Here is a 23,061-nt window from a genome sequence, read left to right on the forward strand (position 1 = left end):
AAGTCACGACAAAACACATCAGATCAAATGACAGTTTGATACATAAGAGAATCCATTTGTATATAGACCAAAGGCATACAAAAAGGATGTTCTTAGCATGGATTCTTCAGGAGGCTTATAGTGGAGTACGGTCCCGGGGAAGAGGGGGAAGGGGAGCGAGGCATGACGTGTCAGACTATGTCCACGTGGAGTTGGTCAGGGTCCAGTAGCTGGGATGAAAAGTGATCAAAGGCTCTGGGGAGAGTGAGGCCAAGAGGACTGAAGCAGCACATAAGAGGCGTCTGCTACGGGGGAAGAAGGCGAAACTGGGGTCAGAAAGCTTCAGTGAAGCTTATGGAAATGGCAAGGCACAAAGTTTTAGTTCAGTGCCCAGATATGACTTAATCTTGAACTAGTCTCTGTCCCAGTATCCTACTTTTAAGCCTCCTTCCTGATGTCAGAGGATAAAGGCTGGCATTGGGTGCAGTCATAATAAATCTTTCAGAGAAAAGGTTTTCACACAATAGGGTTTTCCTGTACTACTTATATAATCCAATTAGAATGACTAATGTGAAATAGTAACCAAATGTATATACAATGTCTGGTTCCTCCCATTACATTGCAATTGCCAATGCCCCAAAGAGTACTGCAGATTGCAAGGGTGGCTATGGCTGGACGAATGACTAAGTGAGAGTAATAACTGAACTCACAAAGATCTTGCTTACACCTGGGGTTTCTGTTGTGGTAATATTTTATGAAAATAAAGTTGAGCAAGGAAGTTTATTTGTTACACATCATCAAAACATCGTCATCCAATTTTCTTCTATACAGAGGAATATGTAAATCGAACAGAATAATAAAGTACAATTATAAAAACAAGCTAATATACACAGATTTTTATCATAGTTTTCATTTCACAAGGTAAATTTATTTTTTTGAAAACTTGGTAATTTTATAAATGTTTATACCATCTGAAAAATAAATAGGAAAAGGTTTGCCTTAATGGAGAATTAGATATACATGTATTATTGCATAAAATGGCTGTTAAAAAATTCCAGTTTGCAAGATAAAGAACTGTGTCAAAACTGCTTATACATTACAAATTCAATTTCCAAAGAATCTGCAAATTGTCAGCATCATAGAAACTAACAAATATCCTGAAATTTGAATTACTATACTTTGGAATAAAATTAGGCCTGCCATCCTTGACTCCTTCACAGTGACTACATTCTACTGACACCTGAGTCTTTTAAGTTTTTGTTAAATTACTATAAATTTGACATACAAATTTAAAATCAAATAATTCCATTTTGTTGACAGAATTTTGATTTGTCAAAAATGTTTTGCTCTTTTAGATCAATTTTAGTATATACTGAGGGCCAAAGTCCCTTCAATAATCAGTACTATAGGTAAAATAACGACTAATCTTGTCTTCTCCACATATACTCCTGCGAGACTTTTAGAGCTTATCTCAGTTGAACGCCATGAAGGAAATTTTATGAGATGTAGGCCAAGGACTTTTCACTCTCCTCGTAGGGTAACAGGACAATTTACGTCATGTTTTTCAATGGAAAGGCATTGCTCGAGCACAAGGATGCCTAACCCTACGCTAGATACTAACAGATACTCTATACCTGTATATTCTTTGATAACCTTATTAGCTTAAGGATAATAATTCATGAGGCTTCAATTCCTAACATAAAGGGATCTAAAAAATCGTTGGAGAGATGAGGCAGGTATTTGCAACCAGAAAAGAAAAAGACGTGTGTGTCCTGACTATATGTACTGTCCTACTTGGACAGCTGCCCACATGAACCGGCCTGGGAATTCCCCTGCCCTGGTTGCAGTCATTGGGAATCTCTCTCCATCCTGTCTCCCTCCCTTTCTATATCACCACAGCAAAAGCAAAAGAATTCCCCTTCTCTCCCTGTATCTTTCTTAACTGCTCTATTACTCCACTGACAAAGGTAAGGACTCTATAATAATGGGACAAAGTAAGCCACAGTGAAGAGAGGACAGAAGAACGATTCCCTCTGTACCTCTCTGCTGGGGACGAGCAGTGGGTGACTGGTGGCGGATGGAAAGGTGGGGGGACACTTCAGGAATCTGTGACATGGCACCCTCTTTTCCAGGCTTTCTCCTCTCCCGAGGAAGGAGGCAGGGCTGTTTCACCACCTCTACTCTCCAGGAAACTTCAGTTTCCTTCTCCATAACTGCACATTCTCTCTCTAGCATCTGAGTCTCATTTGAAAGCCCCCACCCCCGAAAATCACATCAAACGTCCATCTCAGTTCTTCAAATCCTCTTCCTACTGTTTATCCAACAACCTCTCTCTACCAAGAGCAAGCGAACAATCAGAAAGGCTTAGAACCAGGAAATCCCTGACTTCCTACCCCAATAGGTAGAAGGTGAAATTTCCTGGAACTCTGAACTCATAGAATTATTTGCTCAAAATGTCTTAGTTAAATAATGCCATACACTTTGGAAATAGCACAGGTTAAATAGGCTTTCGCAGGGACCTGGAGATGATTTACCTATTGACACGATATTGCTTGTAAAGAAAAAAATGATTGTACTCTAAAATTTTGGTGGGTGCCTCAGACAATTTAAATTAACCTGGGCTAACATATTATACTTTAGATCAGAGATTCTCAAACTCTTTGGTATCAGGAAACTTTTATACTCTTAAATATTACTGAGGACCCTAAAGAGTTTTTTTAATGTGAGTTATAGCCTATGAATATTTTTTTGAATTAGAAATTAAAGCTGAGAAACTTTTAAACTACCTTAACACATTTAAAAATAGGAAGATTTATTACACATTAATATAAATAACATTTAAAAAATAACACTATGCTCCAAAACAAAAACATATAAGTATAAATACATATTTAGTAAAAGAATAGCATTGTTTTACATTTTTACAAGTTAATATAATGTATTAAGCTGAACACTTGATAATTTATAAACAAAGTCATGTCAACAGTTACGTAATTCACATGACTAAATCTGATAAACTAAAAAAAAATTGAGAATATAACATATTCAGAGTGCAGAGGTTGATGGTCTCAGAAAGTAATATGAGCTTCAAAACCCAGGATCAAGGTCAGGAAAGGGCATATTTTGTGACTGAAGCCAATTAGAATCTACACCCAGGGTTGTAAATGGAAAGGTTCAAAGAGATCAGGCAAATAACAAAATGAAAGTCCACCACCTGGGGACCTGAAGAGCTCATGACCTTGTCAAAGCAGGCAGCAAGGCTAAGGCTGCCAGATTTTCAAGTTATTTAAGAAAACCTGAAAATTATATGAAACCTCCTGATTTTTAAATATTGAAACTGCAGGCCAAACAAAACACATCTATGGGTAAATGTAGCCTATGACACCCTTGGTTTGCAACAATCTACACTATATATTATAAACATAATTATCTAATCTTTAGGAAATTCCTCCTAAAGGAAATCTATCCTACACTATGATCCTAATATCAGATCACTAGGAAAGAGCAAACTTATGATCAATGAAACAACACTGAAACAAGAGATTGTCAAAACAACGAAAGCAAAACAAAAGCTGTGGTGCTATGTGAGTAAACAAGAGACCATATCTAGTGGACAGGAAAGGATATCTTTACTAGAAAATTGCGCTCTACATGGTAGAGTGGATGGAGATGGCTCATCACACTCTACCATTGTCTTGAGAAACAGTCTTCATGAAATCCAACTCCCAGACTCACAAATCACCCTTCCAACTATCAGAATATCAGCAAAGGGGGTTTTTGAGAACAGTCATCATCAATCAAGAGATATTTACTGATTACCTTCTACTTGCAAAGTACTATAAGAAGCACAAAGAATAAGAAGTGGTCTGCGCTTTCAAGCAGCTACAGTCTACAAGGGGAGTGGGGCTCAAACACAGAGGAAATAGCTAACGAACTGGTACCAGCATTAGAAAACACGGTGAGACAAACATATAAAAGATGTACCCCAGGAACGACAGTCCTTAATTAGTAGAAATAACACATGCTCTAAATTCAAGACATTACAGGAAATAGAAGTGGGCTTGAAGGAAGATCAGTCTGGTATTATTGGGTTCCAGAAACCAGTTAGAAGGCTATGTTGTAACCTAAACAATTACAGTCCTAAGTAGGTCAGAGAGAATAGAAAAGAATGTCAGGATAAAAATAGTCACATGAAAAATCAGAAAGATTTGACATCTAAATAAAGATAATATATCCCCTATAACAAATTCACTTATTAATCCATCTACAGAACAAATGACCCAGTTTCTTCAACAACTAAGGAACTAACGAATCAACAGACATATAATCCAATCATGATGTGCAGACCATATTGAATGCTATTCAAAACAAACTTCAGAGAAAAAACTGTACAAGACAAATGGACACGTGAACATTGACTAAAAATTTTATGTGATTACATAATCATTGTTAATTTTTTAGGTGTAATAATGGTATTGTGGTATGGTAAAACTAATAAAATATGTATTAAAATATTTGTAGGTAAAATGGGATTTACTTCAAAATAAGAAGAGAAAGAGTTGAAGATGTGTATAGGACAGAATTAACCATGGGTTAATGGTTTTGGGGGCTTAGTGACAAGCACATAAGAGTTCATTATACTATTCTGTCTACTTTGGCAAATCTTTTAAATTCTCCATAATAAAAAGTTTTTCAAATTAAATGGCAAATCCAACTTTTACCTACTAAATGATCTTTATGTAAATTCTATTTCAGTTTTCCTAAAAGCAGAACAAATGGATTATTGACTTGTTTCATATAAAGGTCGAAACATGAAGATTTATTATTACTCTTAATTATCACCCATTTTATAGAAACTTTACTTAATTATAAGCATATATAAATTTGGTTTGATAAAAGTGAAGCAAATGTGAAATTCACCAGCATACAAGATACTTGACAAATTAAAATTCTTTTTTAATTTTTCAATTCTAGTTGACACACATTAGTTTCAAGTGTATAATATACTGATTAGACATCTATATAACTTACGAAGTGATCATCCCAATAAGTCTAGTACCCACCTGACACCATACATAGTTATTACAATTTTATTGACTATATTCCCCATGCTGTACTTTAAATCCCTGTGACTGTTTTTATAACTGGAAATTTGTATTTCTTAATCCATTTCACCTTCTTCCACTCATCTCCCTAATCCTCCTCCCATCTGGTGACCATCAGTTTGTTCTTTGTATCTATGAGTAACAAACTTAACTTCTTAACGGACTCTAAGGAAAAATTTAAAGGGCTCCAGAACTCTAACTACTAATTTGCAAAAAAAAAAAAAAAATCATTTTTCATTTTAGCTAAATATAACTCTCATAAGAAAATGTACAATGCTCAAAATTAAATAATAGAATCATTTCAAATCTGAGTGTGCAAAAATCTAACCTTACAAAGTCCACATGAGAATAATTCAATTTCTTTTTACTTTACAGTCTTCTTTTGGCTTTGTTTTTTGTTTTACTGGTATATTTAGACACTGTGTGCTAAAAATAATGTAACCACAACTTAGTGGAACTAGAAATTAATAAAGATTATCCTAACTCTTAGATTGATGCTTGGCAAAGAGTTGATGTTCAACTGTTAAATGGATCATAAGGGTTCCTAAGGTACTGGGATATAGTAACATTCTGGGTTGGATTGGTTTCTCACCTTGTACTTCCTGTAGCACTGCTACCTCCATCTTTAAAACTGAAGTCTACATTCTTATACAATAGCTGGTTTATGAGAGCAACAACTCCTACACTACTAATTTTTTTAAAAAGACAAATTTTTAAAACCTCAATAGTGGGGCTTCGTAGTTTTACCTAAACTTTATTTGTAGGTTTGTAATTAGAGATCTTATCTAGTATATCATATATTATCTGATAATTGTATGCTGAATCCAGGATTCTGGGGAAATTCAAAGCATTTAATTCCTATTAGCTATAACTTACTTAATCTAGTAACTAACCATACACACATAACCCTGAGTCCTCATTATATCAAATGTTAGTAGCCAAGTTAACTTTCAGGCACGGTGATAGAGGTTCTCTTTTCTTGTATTAAAAAAAGTTCATTCTTCCTTATTGCTATACCAATAAAAGTCATAAAAGCAATAAAAGCATAACCAAGATAATTACATATCCAACGACAATGCTAAAAATCATAAATTTTACTATAACAGTCTAATTTTTGTTCAGACGAGTTTACTAATTAACTACAAAACAGTTCATATTAGCAACTTACTCGGCTTTACTGGTAAAACTTCAAAAAAATCTGTATTGATATCTGATTATCTGCTACTATTAACTATGCAACGATATGAATTCAACCATATATATTATTATCTTTTGGGCTTTTAAGAGCCTCCCTGATTCATTTACACAACTACATTCAAAAGTAAATGATTTATATACTTAATGCTCATAATATTTTTTTAAAAGAGGAATCGTCTAAAATTTCTGAATACATAGACTAATGTTCTTCCTACTTTACTCTGACATAATTAGGGTGGACAGACTCCCCTAGGAAGAGCCTCTTTATGAAATTAAAACATACCACACACTATTCTCTAGAGGAGTAAACTCTATTTGGGCAGAATTATTAGCCTCACTCAAGTCATTTCACAGCACAGAGAACAAACAGATCTATTGTACATATCATAATTACATTTTGCATGACTTCCTTCAATTAAAATCTTTACTTAAATTAGCCTCTGTATAGCAGTAGAGAAATTTTAAATATCATTATCTAATATGACCTAAGGATGCCTTCCACTAACAAGAAATTAGTCTGAAAAAGACTATATATTTCAATTATTGACATAAGACCCTCCCCTTGGTAGCATTACTCAGTTCATTTGTAAGAGAAATGAATATGCATGGGTCGACCTCACTTAATTCTGCATATATTTGAAATATAAATTTATATTTCTCTATATATTCATTCATTTACCAATATATGGGTATTCTGAACCTCGAAAGAAGGGCTGGGTATGTTTTGATCATATCAGGCATTCATTAATTACCTAATGATCTTGACTTAACTGATGTCTAGTATACAATCAGAAGGAATAAAAAGATTTTTAATGACTTTACTGACTACTGCTGGTTGAGATCATCACCTCAGACATTCTTCTCACTACAGTGGCAGCTATCACCTTCGCATTATCGATTAATCACTAGGTTAAACATGACCAAATGGAAAGGAGTGGGAAGAACCATATTGTTACTATAAAATAAGAAAATCTCTGCTACACATAGTGAAAATGTAAAGAAATACAAGGGAAAGGAAAAAAACAAATTCAGGAAAGTGGTTCACTGGGTGGGGAGGAAACGGGTTAGAAATTGAGAGGTAGTTCACAGAAGGCTTAAATGGTATTAGTAATGATTTGTTCAACTGAGTGATGGGTACATAAAAGTGTTTTATTCTTTAAACCTTTTTGTATACTATTTTTTAAAAATTTTGCTCAATTTCTTTAAACCTTGCAAGAAGTACCACTCAATAGAAAAGTATACTAGATTTCTTCTCAGCCTTTTGGCTAAAATCAAGTATAGAAAAGAATACTAGAACCCGGGGTTCCGAATCAGTAGCCAAGAACTGAATCTGGCCAAAACCTGTTTTGTTTGGACAGCACATGTTTTGTTTTGCGTTTTAGTTGTAATTTGAAGGCCTTCAGGCAGGGGTATGAACTCTTCAACCAGCTAGTCACCACCATTTTCCTTACAGTAAAGAGAATTCTTTAAAAGCCAAAGAAATTTAATCCTCATACACATGTGGCGTAAATGTAAAATGGTGCAGCTGCTTTGGAAAACAGTCTGGCAGTTTCTCAAAATGTTAAGCATAGAGTTAACAGACAATCCAGCAATTCCATTCCTAGATATGTACCTAAGAGAAATGAAAATGCATGTCTACACAAAGACTTCTACACAAATGTTCACAAATGTTCGCAGCATTATTCCTAATAGCCAAAAAGAGGAAACGATGCAAATATCCATCAACTGAAGAATGGATTAACACAACAGAATTCAATGAAATATTACTCCACCATAAAAATGCGTGTACTGACAAATGCACCAACATGGATAAACCTCAAAACATTATCCTAAGTAAAAGACATCAACCATCAAAGATCACATAGTATATGATTTCATTTATATGAAATGTCCAGAATAGGCAAATCTCAAATCTAGAGAGTATATTAATATGGTTATTAAAATGCTATAAAATTAGATACTGATGTTAGTTGTACAACTCAGTAAATAATGTCAACCAGTGGTCATTGGCACCAATTCAACACCAATAAATCACCAAGAAATCTTCAATTTGGGGTGCGCTGAAGGAGGACACTGCAAACAGCTCAATAGTGTTACAGATCGATTATGAAAGAGCACAGCTATGGAACAGCACTACTGTGAGGCAGCTGTTGAGAAAAGGACACCCTCAGCCCTGTCTGTCTACACAGCTCTGCTCTGCTCATGTGCCAAGGAAGGCTCCCCTCTGCCCCTATCTAGTCCACTGTGATGTGTGATCAATAAAACTGCTACAGAGGATATGTTGCACAGCTATGATTGGACAGGGTAAGTCTCAGCCCTACTGGCTGAAATATGATTCTAGGAACTCCTTTATAAGGGTGGGCTCAGACAGCAGGAACACAGTACATACAGGAAGGCAGTTCAGTGCAGGCAGCAGGCCGTTTAGTATAGGCTTCTCCCTGAAGCATAGCAGGTCCTGTTTAGCAATGGCTTTTTTTTTTTTAATTTGAGCCCAATTAGCCACCAGGAGTCTTTCTCAACAGGTATTTTCTTTGTCAGGGTCAACATTAAAACTCATTGAATTTTTCACTTTAAAGGGGTGATTTACATAGTATATATAGTATATCTCTATAAAGTAGTTTAAAAATAAACCAAAGATATCATTCATTTCTTAGAGTTTGTGCATTAGATTAATGCCTAAATTTAGTTCTCAAATTGTGGTCTGAGAACTCCAGGGGATCACCCATGGCTTTTCAGTGGATCTTTAGATCAGAACTATTTTCATAATACTGAGATATTTGCCTTTTTCACTGTATTGATATTTGCAAATTGATATGGTGCAAAAATGATGGTGGGTAAAACTGCTCATACATTTAGCATAGTGACACCAAGGTATACCAGTTACTAGCAGTCATTGCGTTCTTTATCATCACACCCTCAAACCAAAAAAATAAAATCCTTTTCACTTTGAAATGTTCTCAATAAGGAGTAAAATTATAAATTTTATTCAATCTGGACTCTTGAATACACATCATTTTAATATTATGTGTGACAAAATGGGAAGCAGCTATGAAGCCCTTCTGCTGCATACTAAAATATAAAAAGTGTGATTATATGAGATGTGGGCCAAACGAGTCGCTTTTTTAATAGAACAGCATTTTTACTAGAAACGACTATCCGTTCCTATGGGAAAATGCATTCCCATTTCTAAACTCACCTACACATAACTTTTATAACAAAACTGTTTCATAAAGTGGAGGCTGACACTCTCCACGGGAAATCACACCTTACTCCCTTTTAAAACAACATTTTAAGTATCTCAGTCAATCTTTTAACCTGCATTAACAGGAAAGGCCTGTTTGGTGGGTAAAGGAGGGAATAAAGAAAAAGGCAGAAGATAAAACTTAGCCTCAGAAACTATTTTGCCCTATCATCGGGACAAGCTAACTAGTATTAACATTTTATTATAGGATAAAATTTTAGTAAGTTTTAAGATATAATTCAAACAAAGTGAGGCTTAAAGATTTATTTAGTTATTTAAAAGGGACTGCTCTACATCATGGTACTATTCTAACTGTTACAAATGGGACTTAAAGTATTCCTAATATTAAGAATCATACATTGAGAATTAATTACACTTGTAAAAATCTACTAAGAATAGATAATGAATTAGTCATTTATTAGCCCTAAAAGATGATTTGTAAATATGTTGCTGATGAAGATTTGGAAAACCCCAAGGACCAACCCAGAAAACATGATTCAGGGCAAAAAGGTAATTCCAAAAAGATATTTAATTATATTAGTAGCAGTATAAGCAGTGTAGCTATACATGAAAAAATAAGTAGATCGAATCTACCTGTGTGTATCCAGTACTATACACATAAGAAAAAAAACAATCTGCTGTATTTGTCATTAGAATGTTCAAGTACAGAATTGTGGAATAGAAAGAGTTTGTCCCTGATCTTTTCCGTATTTGATAAAACGTCCCTTTGTTCTTGCCCATTTTCACAAGCAATGATTTGATCTGGTTTCTCCAGTTAGTTGAAACTAAGAAGAGAAGCGCAGATTGCAAGGATTAATACTTTATTCACTGTAAACATAAAATTAGCAGTCCCATCTCTCTAATAGATGGTATGTTAGTCTCAAAGAGCCCCACCAACTTTGGGCAAACTAGATAAAATAAAGTTTCTGACTTTGCAAAGCTGAAATTTGTTTAGAACTAGGTAATTTCTTGATGGTCATGTATATTTAAGTATCAAATACATTTCGGTTTAAAAGTTTTTTACTTCCTTTATGAAGTTATATTCTAGCTCGCTAAACATACCATGGACTACAACTTAAACACAGGCTGTAATAATAATAATGGTAATACTCAAAATAATAGGTAACATTTATATAAGGTTTATTGTAAATAACTAGGCACTGCCATTTTACATATTTTAACTCATTTAATCATCATAACAACCTATAGGCAGGTACTATTACAATCTCCACTTTATAGATGAATAAATTCAGGTAGAGGACAACTAAGTAACTTGCCCCATATCGCACAAGTTAAGTGGTGTAGCTGGGATTCGGTCCAGGATGTCTGGCTCCAAAGTCAGCATTTTTACTCTGGATAGCCTTGCACTATAATTTTCTGAATTTTAAGTCTATTATTTTCAAAATGGTTTTAAAATTTCATATATAGCACAGCAAAAATATTTCCCAATTCTGCATGATTAAGCTGTTAAACTGGAAATGGTTTACCTATTCATTTAACCGTGGCTTCTATTAGTTTTAATAAGCATAAACATCAAATCATGAAATTTTCAGAAATTAACGCAAAATTAATCAGAAAAACATATAAACCACTGTTTCAAAATTTATTCATGTTCGCTTTTAAAGTACACTGATTTCGATGTTAAATATACATACAAAACGTCACAGTTTTATTTTAATAGAATTGGATATTATTCTAAAAGCAAGGATATTGTGGCTTTTAAAGGAAAAATATTAATTTGAGTGTTTCTGGCTAGTGATTCAAACAGACTCAAATCATTTTCATGTTAATTTCAAACCCCTGGCTCTCTAGTTAAAGTACAGCCCCTATACAACTGTAACTTGTTTTATGGATTAGTCATTTTACAAGCCAGACTGTAATTAACCTCATATCATATAAAATAGCTTTTAATTTGTGCTTTCTTACCTATTTTTCCTCAAATTTAATAAAGTGAATATATACCACTGGGCTGCTACATTCCAAAATTTCTATTTTCTTTTTTTACCTTAATATTACATTAAAAGAAAAGCACTTTTCAAGAGGTGGTCTTTTGTCACACTAGTAATGTTCTTGTTTTTTATCTGAGTGCCGGTTATGGGAGTGTGTTCAACTTATGAAAATTCATCAAGCTGTATACACTTTTCTATATATATATATCACATGTCAAAAAAAAAAGTTGTTTTTTAAAAAACAAAGTTGTGCTTCCTAACTTTACTTAACCAAAAACCACTACTACATACAACCCTATTGAAAGTTGTCATTTTCAAGTTTTTTATCAGATGGTACTCTAAGCACTAAGTAATACTCAATTTGTATTTTCAGCATATGGAAAAAAAAGCCATCCAAGATATTCTGTGGAACCAAAAGGTGCTATCTAATTCTTTCACAAATCCCTGAGATTTAAAGATCTCAAAATGCCCACTACCCCAGCGAAGTCTCCAGCCAATAGGCAACACAAACTACCAGACTTGGGTGATGGAGCCTTGTCTCAATGATTCCAGCCCCTGCCTTCAAGCTTCCCAGCTGGGCTCCAGACAGCATGGAGCAGCCATCTCCGCTATGCTGTATCTGAATTCCTGACCCACAGAAACCATAACATAAAAAATGATTATCGTTGTTTTAAGCCACTAGGCTTTTGAAGTAATTGGTTATGGAGCAACAGAAAACTAAAACACTTCATAAGTAAAGACCACACGTAGGTAATCTATGCTAGCAAGTAGCAAAGTCAGAATTTGAACCAAGTCAGTCTTTATATAAAGCCAACACTTTCCATCACAGAATATTGCCTCCAAGCTTGTTCAAAAGTGCCCAAATTTCCAAATAAAGTGACATTCCCAAGACTGAAAAAAAACTAAGAGCAATAAACAGCCCCTCAAATTAATGATCTCAATTAATCTCAAGACAATAGGTCATTCAATTAGCAGGCCCCAAATCCCAGCATCATTTCTGACACATCTATACCTTCGCACCCTGATAACAGCATATCTGATGGTACCCATGTGCTAGAGATGCTGAAGAAATATCTCTACATCAATAACAATAAAGCTGAACATTTATAGAACACTTTACAAAACACTTTAGAAATCACCAATTTGATGTTCAGAAAACACATCTGTGAGACGGGTAAGGCAGGCATCGTACAGATGAGGGTCAAAAAAGTTAAAAAAATAACTAGCTACAACTACATAGTTAAGTAAGGATTCAATTTCAGATTTTCTGACTCAAAGTCCAGTGCTTTTTTCAACTCAATTCAACTCAGCTCCAAAGAACATTTATGTCCTGTGTATTTCCATGTACAGTACAATATTGTTTCTACGAGTATTTATAATGTCTACCTTGTGGGAGCCATCATGGCAGGCACTGTCTAACTTATGTTCTCTACTACCAAAGTCAGTGCAAAAACACCTCTGTTATAGCTGATCTCTAGGAAAAGCCAGCTTTTCCCCACTTTGATCCATCCTCTACGCTGCTAACTTTTCCTAATCCACCACTTTAATCACAATATTCAAAAACTGTCAAAGAGGACATCTTATCAATAAAAATACAGACCAAATTTCCTTATCTGCTTTCAAAGTCTTCTGTAGTCTGATCCCAGCTATTTAATTAATTTCCCTGCACTTATTGAAAACAACCAATTTAATCTCTTCCTTCTTCCCCAAATTCACTTTCTTTACATCTTCTTGCCCTCTCTCTATCATCCAAACCCAGAAATGATACTCAAGTATTCATTCTCAATCCCTGACAGAGTCCCTTCTCTCCAAGATCTTAAAATCTACTGGAGAGCTACACTGAACAATCCAAAACAATATATAATAATTAAATTGGGTAGTAGAGATTATAGCGTACAAAGATTTAATTATTATATATTGTTTTGGATTGTTCAGTGTAGCTCTCCACTAGATTTTAAAGTCTTGGAGGGAAAGGACCCTGAAGGCTGTAGAAATGCCTTTAGGAAGAAGGTAGCACTTGAAATGGGCTCTGACTGACACAGGATTTGAAAGAACTGGCAGAAGTAAAAGCAACCTAAGCTGAGGAACAATCTAAAAGCCTATCCTTCTACCCCACTTCCTCCCATTTCCATATTACTTAATCCTCCAGCCAGCACCTCACCTTCAAGAAGACCTCCTCAGTTATTTCACCATCTAATCTAAGCTCTCTGCTCTGATACAGTCTAAAAAGCTCATTCTGGCACTTAGTCATTCCATTTCATAGACCTCATCTCTTCACCTTGATGGCGACCTGTCTCTACATAGGAAGCATTCAATATTTGCTAAGATAAACTCAATTCAGCTTTCGGTCATTTAAAAATCCACTGATCATAACATTGTTTCTTAACTTACCGGGCATCTCCTTTAGAAAGATTAGTATTTACAGGATTAAGAATAACCTTGTTTGCATCTACATCCACCACACATTTGGTATGCAAGTCAATTTCTGCAGATAAAAAAAAGGGGGGGACAGGGAAAATAGTCATTTTTTAAAGTTATTACTTCAGAAAAAGCATTTGACAAAAATCCCACACTCTTTCATGATAAACACACTCAACAAACTAGGAATAGAAAGGAACTTCCCCAACCTCATAAAGGGGATCTACAAAAACCCACGGCTAACATCACAGTCGATGGTGAAAGGTTGAACAGCTTTCTCTCTAACACCGGGACTAAGATAAGGATGTCTAGTACTGCGACTTCTATTCGGCGTTGTACTAGAGGTTCTGGTCAGGGCAGTTAGGCAAGAAAAACAAATAAAAGGCATCCAGATTGGAAAGAAAGAAGTAAAACTATCTCTATTTGCAGATGGTATGATCTTGTGGATAGAAAATCCTAAGGGATCCACTAAAAGACAACTAGAAGAAACAAGTTCTGCAACATTACAGGCTAAGATCCATATACAAAAATAAGTTGCATTTCTACATACCAGCAATGAAAAATCCAGAAATAAAGCTATGAAAACAACTTCATTTATAATGACATCAAAAAGATTTAAATACAAAGGAATAAATTTAAAAGAATTTCAAGATAAGTACACTGAAAATTTTGAAACATCATTGAAAGAAATTAAAGACTTAAACAAATGGAAAGACATCTTATATTCACAAATTGAAAAACTTAATACTGTCAAGATGGTAATATTCCTCAAATTGGACTCCAAGATTTAAGGCAACCCCTATCGAAATCTCAGCTGGCTTTTTTTTCTTTCCAAAATTAACGAGCTGATCCTAAAATATATATGAAAGTGCACACAATCCAGAATAGCCAAAACAATCTTGAAAAAGAAAAACAAAGTAGAAAGACCACACTCACCAATTTCAAACTTACTACAAAGCTACAGTAATCAAGACAGTGTGGTACTAACGTTAAGGAAAGAAGGATAGACAGATCAATAGAACAGGGAATCCAAAAATATATTGTCACATTTATGGCCAAATGATGCCGAGACAACTGGATATCCACGTGCAAGAGAATGAAGTCAGACCCCTTCCTAACACTATATATAAAATTCAACTCGAATAGGTTATAGACATAAATGTGTAAGAGCTAAAACTATGAAACTCTTTGAAGAAAATGTAAGAGTAAATCCACATGACTTCGGATTAGGTTATAGTTTCTTAGACACCAAAAGCAAAAGCAATAAAAGAAAAAATAGATAGATTGGACCACTTCAATATGAAAAACTTTTGTGCTTCAAAGGACACCAGAAAAAAGTAAAAAGACAACCCACAGAATCAAGAAAATATCTGTAAATTATATATCCAACAAGAGACTTGCATGAGAAAATATAAAGAACACTAACAATTCAATAATAAAAAGACAGATAACCCAAATTGAAAATGGGCAAAGGATCCAAATGGACATCTTTCAAAAAAAAGATATAAAAATAGCCAATAAGCACAAGAAAAGATGCTCAACATCATTAGACACTGAGGAAATGTAAATCAAAACAACAATGAGATACCACCTCGCACCCACTAGCATAACTATAGTTAAAAAGACAGGTAATAACAAGTATTGGCAAGGATATGGAGAAATTGGAACCTTCCCTCATAACTGGTAGGAATATAAAATGGTGCAATCACTTCAAAAAACAGTTCGGCAGTTCCTCAAAGGTTAAACACAGTTAGCATGTGATCCAGCAATTCCCAGTCCTAGATATACAGCCAAGAGAAAAGATAACCTACGTCCACACACAAGCTTGTACATGAATGATCATAGCAATATTATTTGGCTATTCATAATAGCAAAAAAAATAGAAACAAACCAAATGTCTATCAAATAATGAATAAATAAAGGTGGAATATCTATAAAATGGAACATTATTTGGCAATTAAAAGGAATAATACTAATACATACTATAACGTGGATGAAGCTTGTGCTAAGTGAAAGAAGCCAATCACAAAAGACCACATATTACATGATTCCACTTATTTCAAATGTCTAAAATAGGGAAATAGAGATAGAAAACAGACTAGTTCTTGCCTAGGGCTGGGCTGTGACTGCTAGTGGATATGATTTTCTTCTGGGGTGATGAAAATGTACTAAAATTGACTGTGCTGTAGTTGCATAACTGCGTGAGCATAATAAAAACCAGTGACTTGGTCAAACTGTATGACATGTAAATTATGTCAATAAAGCTTTTTTTAAAGTATAGGCCATATCATATTTATGTTCTCATATTTTTATATTCTTTTATTTTTCTGACCCAAAGTATTAAACTGTTTCTGTTTGCCTTATCTCTACTACCCAAAGATATGCTCTAAGAAAGGAGCTGCCCTCCACTGTAGTTATTTTGTGTTTTCCAAAGAACCTTGGCCAAACGTCAATGTCATACTCACTATAACTTTAAAGTATTTCCAGTGCCAGGAAAGATAATTTCTTTTTGTTTGTTTGTTTTGTTTTAACTTATATAATTGAGACAAATAAAAATAAAAAATTCCCTCCCTGTGCCTACCACAACTCAGCTTTTCTCATATCAGATATTCTACGCTGGTTTTCACAAAAATAACCTAGAAGCACAAAAAATGTAGTGGTCTTTTTTTTTTTTTTTTTTAGCCAATACATTTTTCAGGCAAAGAGAACTGAAAGGAAAACATCAGAGTTATGTTTTACCTACGTATGGAAACCTAACTGCCAAAAAAGCACATGTGCCACTATAGTCAACTAGCATTAAAGCCAATTTCTTAATGCTTTGTGTTTAAATTCTTTCTAGACTATCATAGAAAGGCTGCAAAAAAGTTTTAGCCATACTGGAAAAAAATTTCAAATTCCTTTTTTTTCAGGCCCAGAGTTCAAGAAAGTTTGCAATCACCATATTTTGTCAATACTACCCTTTAATGGTCTCTGACCATATTGTATTAGCTGACTCTTTACAGTCAAATCTGTATTATACACAAATGCATTATCAACTCTCCGGAAACTGTACTGTGACTCAGAATCTACTATCTCACTAACCACCACAAAGGTTTCTTATTAGTTTCTTGCAAGAAAGTGTGGTTTGAGCAAAGGAGCTGCATGTATAGCTCTGTATGCAAAAGTATACATCCAGAATGCATGCCTGAAAAACTGTAAATCAATATTTCCCCCACAAGTAGTACTTTGCCTTCACTTCAAATGGTCTTGAATTGAAAAGAGACCCAAACATTTTCCTTCAATATTTGTATGCTTTTTCCCTTTTTCACAGGTCCTCCCTCCTCTCCTTCATGACTTCATTAGATACAATAATTTGGAAGCATTAAATATCATAATAAAGAAACCAACCATTGGAATATCCTATATAATACAAAGAATCACCTAATAACTAATATATCAAACCTAAACTCATTTTGTCCTGAAAAGTGCAACTCTTACAAATGTCTCTACATCTAACTTCAATCAAAGGTGGCTTTTAAAATATCAACAACTATCCTCTCTTCTTTATTAGCTCAGTTTTAATTATCAAACAAAATTCCCACCTCAACTCTGTTGATTGGTACATAGATATTAAGAGAAGGCTTTTTAGAAGACTGTTTAGAATATGGGTGGAAAGCCTAGGACACACACCCAAGCAAATAAATCAGTGAGTTTGAAGAGTTTAGGGATCAAGTATATGAAAAGTATTTTAATATAAATGCTATAGTTAGTGTACTATCAAAAGTTACAAGCTGATTGAACTAAATTATACTGCTGCAAGATTCTAAATATAACACATTCTCCATGGAAAACTTCTTGCTCTATACAGCTTAGAAAGCAGAGCAGTGATTAGACAGCAGTCAAAAATGTAGGCCTTAAATTTAATCTGAATTTAAAATGTTTTAATAAAAAAAAAACCAACACCAAAAATCTAAAAGATAAACATCTTCTTCTTTGTTTGCAACAATACTTAAGATTAAAAAGAGCCTAGCTGCTATGCACACTGCTTTCCCAACACAGTGCTGACGTACACCCATGTTCACAGCAGCATTATTCGCAAGAGCCAAAAGGTAGAAGCAGCCCGACTGACCAGTGATAAATAAATGGATAAACAAAACGTGGTATATACATTTAACATAATATTATTCAACCCTAAAAGAGAATGAAACTTTGCTAAAACATGAATGAACCTTGAAGATATCACGCTAAGTGTAATAAGCAGTCACAAAAGGGCAAATACTGTATAATTCCACTTAGATGAGGTGCCTGGAGTAGTTAAATTCATAGACAGAAAGCTAGAGGGTTGTTGCCAGGGACTGGACTAAAGATTCATGGGGACAGGGTTTTATTGTTGCAAGATAAAAAAGTTCTAGAGAAAGATGGTGGTAACGGTTGCACAACAGTGTGAATGTACTTAATGCCACTGAACTGTACACTTAAAAATGGTTTATGCTATGTACGCTTTACCGCAATAAAAAAAAATAGCACCAAATATTCATCATTATTATAAGTAACACATGGACAACAATTTATTCCTAGTGAAGCCCAAAATAACAAGATTGGGATTTAATTAGTGCTATGTCTGGAAACCAATAAAAAACCAGAGTGATCTTAAAGTTAAGTACTTTAAGTTCATATCATGACTAATTAAGCTTTATTTATAGTACTTAGAACCACGAATGCTTTGATGTATCCATAAGTCCTTTAAAAAGAAGAAAAATTTACTCCTCTAACATTAAAGATCCCGTATTATTTTCCAAACAGGATCCCTCCTAGGTCAAGTTCCTCAAGTTGAATATTAAAATATCTACAGCTGACAATTCAGTTTATTCAGCCAGCAAATTAGTCACCTCATAAAGTGAACAATAATTTGAAACGAGTCTTTCTTCAATGCACAAATCGGCTAAGGCTCATTCCCCAATGACATCATAGTAAAAGATGGGCAGGGCCTGGAAGACTCCCTTTACATAACTAATGTTCCATGCATCATTCTCAGTGTGGACAAAATAATTCTGAGTTGCCTACTTAATAATCTGCTTTCTAAATCTCCAGAAAGTTAAAAAATTAGGTTCAAGTCGAATCTACTACTTAGAAATATAAATGTATCTCCCTTTACCTACCCGTCACAGTCCTAAAAAACTAACTATAAATTACTCTTAAATTGATAAAAATCCATTTTTAAAATGAAGACAAATTATTTGTAAAAGTCACATTTTAATTAAATTGCAAACTGCATGCTATATATGGTTCTATTTTAAACTGTCATAGTCCTAATACTTTTACATGTCTACGCATATTTAAATAAAATATTCACCACTAAAAATTCATGTACAAAGGACTTGTTTTACCAACTGAAATGTAATATTTTTAGTGGCAGATAGAGAATATGACTTACACTTCTTTACTATACTTAAAAGTTGCTTAAGGCCCACTGACCCAGGGAAAAAAAGTTATGTGATGCTACATAGGTAAGAAGCAAACTAGATAATAAGAGATATACAAAATATCCTAATAACCTATTTTTATGTTTTTACCAGTGAATGGACAAATCTATTCAATAAATAAAAAATAAAATCTAACTAAGCTATAATATGACTAAAGAGAAGACTTAGGGATGAAGGAAGAGCCAACGCAGGATCCCTGATAAGGGAAAGAGAAGTTAGAGCATGAAAAAAATTAAAAGTCTTATGTGGCAAAAAAACACAAATGTGTATATTCAAGAAACTAATCAACCTCAGAGGGCTAGGAAATAGGTATATAAAAACTTACAAGGCAAAACTAGAATAGCCAAAGCAATCTTCAAAAATAACAAAGCAGAAAGACCGCACTCACCAATTTCAAACATACTACAAAACTGTAGTAATTAAGACAGTGTGGTACTAACATAAGAATAAATCAATGGAATAGAATTGAGAGTCCAGAAATATACTGTCACATTAATGGTCAACTCTTTTCCACAGGGGTGCCAAGATAATCCAACGGGGAAAGTATAGTCTTTTCAACAAATCGTGCTGGGACAACTGGACATCCACATGGACAAGAATAAAACTAGACCTCTACCTGACGCCATGTTCAAAAATTAACTTTGAATGGATCAAAGACCTAAATGTAAGAGCTATAATTATAAAAACCCTTAGGAGAAAACATAGACATAAATCCATGTGACCTGGGGTTAGATAATGGTTTCTTAGATATAACATCAAAAGTGCTGGCAACAGAAGAAAAACTAGATTAATTGGACCACATCAAAATGAAAAACTTTTGTATTTCAAAGAGGACACCATTAAGAGAATGAAAAGGCAACCCACAAAAATCAAGAAAATCTTTGCAAATCATATATATGATATGGGACCTATAAACACAATAATAAAAAGAAAATCTAATTTAAAAAATAAGAATAGAGTTTTTAAAGAGCTCTCACCAAAGATATATGAACGGCCAATAAACACATGAAATGATGCTCAATAACTTTAGACAATGAGATACCACTTCACACCCACTAGGATAGCAATAATCAAAAAGAGGGACAATAGCAAGTGTTGGCATAAACGTTGAGAAATTGTAACCTTCATACATTATTGGTGGGAATGTAAAATGGTGCACTCACTTTGAAAAACAATTTAACAGTTTCTCAAAGTTCAAGTTATTATATGACCAAGCAACTCCACTTTTACGGATATATATACCCAAGAGAAATGAAAATATACATCCATACAAAAACTTATAAACAAATTTCACAGCAGTATTATTCATAATAACCAAGCCAAATGCCCATCAACTGATGAATGGGCAAACAAAATACAGCATATCCATATCACAGATTATTCTGCTTTAAAAGGAATGAAGTACTGATTCATGTACAACATGGATAAACACTGAATGCATTATGCCAAGTGAAGTCAGATACAAAAGAAGTCAGATACAAAAGTCTATATATTGTATGATTTCATTGATATGAAATGTCCAGAATAGGCAAATCCAGAGAGACAAGAATCAAACTAGTGGTTGCCAGGGGCGGCGGGGAGGAGGAGGGTCGACAGTGACTGCATATGAGAGAGAGTCTCTTTGGGATGATGAAAATGTTCTGGAATTGGACAGTGGTGATGGTTGCGTCACTCTGCAAATACACTAACAGCCACTGAATTGTACACTACTGATATGTGAATTACAGCTCATACCTTAAAAGGACTGACCCCACTGTCCTCAAGAGATATAAAACATGGTTAGAGGCCTCTGACCACATTTCTAAACACTCACTACTCTTGAGACCTCAGCCAACCCAATTCTTCTTACTCTTAATAACCTAACATTCTACCTCATCAAGAAAATTAAGCACTCCAAGGCTCTTCCATTACATAATTATTCTCTTCCTCCCAAAATTCAAAAACTTCCCTCTCTATAACGAGGCTCAAACATCTCCTAGACTTTAAAAAAAGAAAAAAAAGAAAAAAAAAAAAAAGACCTGTTCCTAACTACAGCTCTGGATACCACTCTTTACCCTTTTCCTGTTATATGGAACTTCATGAAAGACTATTCACGTATACTCGCTGCCTCCGTATGGGCATGCTCACATATTTCTCAGCTTACTACCAACACACCAACACTAATTCATTCATTCTGTCAAAATTATTCTTCTGAAAATTACCATTGACTGCCATGATCCCAAATCCACTGAACATAATTCAGTGTTATACATACAATTCCTGTGATATCTGACAACTGGCCATTCATTTTTTGACACAGTTCCTCCCCTGGGCTTCCATATAATTTTCACCTGCTTATCCTTATATCTCTCTTCTTGGTCTCTGTGACCTCCTCCTTCCAAATTAAGAACACACCTTAATTTGGTGTTTGTTCTATCTCCTAAATATAGTAACAGACGCCCAAATCTGCATGTTATCCCGTTTCTCAGTTTCAAATCCACATATACAAACTTCTGGATCCACCCGCTTGGCTGCACCTCTTCAGACACCTAAAACTCAACAATTCTGTTGAGTTTCTTCCAGCCCGGCACTATATCTTAGTCACAGTTATAGGTGCGGTTGTGTGGCACATGATAAATAATGACTAAATATTTTGGATGTTCAAGAATAGAACTCGTCATTTCCCGCACATCCATCCTAAAACCTGCTTCTCCTATACTTCTGATCTCAGTTAATGACAGCAGCATTCATTCACTTAGTCATCTAAATCAGATGTTTGCAGTCTCCCTATATTTCCTAAATTTCAGTTGCTTTCATGCCACCTTGGCACATTATTGCTGGATAAATCGAGAATGCAAAGCCATAAATGCTCTTTACCCAGCCCATCTCTCAGAAATGTGTTTGCAGCCAGCATAGGTCTTCCTTCAGGACAAAGAACAGGCTTGCTTATCATTTTAAAGCAATGGATTCCCCAAGCTCAGTGTTCCTCAGATGCAACATAAACCCACTGCTTGCGCTACATCCATCTCGACTCCTCCACATCGCCCCTGCAAAATCTGCAGGCAAGAGGAACTGCTCACCCTGCTTGCTGTGCCACGAGTAAGTCCTCTGACCAGAAGCCCCAGCAGTCTCATGTCCTCTACCAGGATCCATGAAACAGCAGCAAGCTAACTTACTAGCTTGTGGGCAGGGTAAAGACACATAAATTAATTTACCATCCTAAAGCATCACTCTAACAGTGCCACTGTTCTATTCGAAAACCTATAGTCACTGTACTTCTCAATGTTTGAGACCCTTCTTAATCGCGTTGTACCTCAAAATAACTTCACATCCCTCTAATTCCCTATAAATCTCTCTAATTAAAAAAGGCCAATTTCCATCACTCTTCCCATCCCTCACGTCCTATACTCTCTCAGCCTGTCCAAGAAAGCACAGAATTTAAGAGCTGGGGCTCTGGAGTTGAACTGCCCAGGTTCTAAGCACCAGTTTCTCCACTTCATACCTATGTGATTTGGGGCAAATTGCTAAGGTTGTCAAAATTCCCATTTTCTCATCTGTAAAATGGAGCTACAGTAGAAATGCTTCCTAGCACTTGTTGTGAAGATTAACTGAAATAATCTAGTTCAGTGCTCAGCACCATGTCAGCATAAAACCACCTCTCGATAACTGTTAGTTATACAGATACTGTCTACTTCCTGCTGTCTGAATTTTTATGGCTAACCTCCTCTCTT

The 23,061-nt window shown here is 34.9% G+C and overlaps 1 protein-coding gene across 1 annotated transcript in view; it reads right to left on the minus strand.

Annotated features, from left to right (window-relative positions):
- Nucleotides 1–23,061, minus strand: part of KIF13B (kinesin family member 13B) — a 182,882-nt gene that overhangs the window by 143,377 nt on the left and 16,444 nt on the right. Inside the window, 1 exon segment of the mRNA XM_023519655.1 lies at nucleotides 13,863–13,958. Coding sequence (XP_023375423.1) covers nucleotides 13,863–13,958 — 96 coding nt within the window.

This window comes from Pteropus vampyrus, unplaced genomic scaffold, assembly GCF_000151845.1.
Source record: "Pteropus vampyrus isolate Shadow unplaced genomic scaffold, Pvam_2.0 Scaffold229, whole genome shotgun sequence".
Lineage (NCBI taxonomy): Eukaryota > Metazoa > Chordata > Mammalia > Chiroptera > Pteropodidae > Pteropus > Pteropus vampyrus.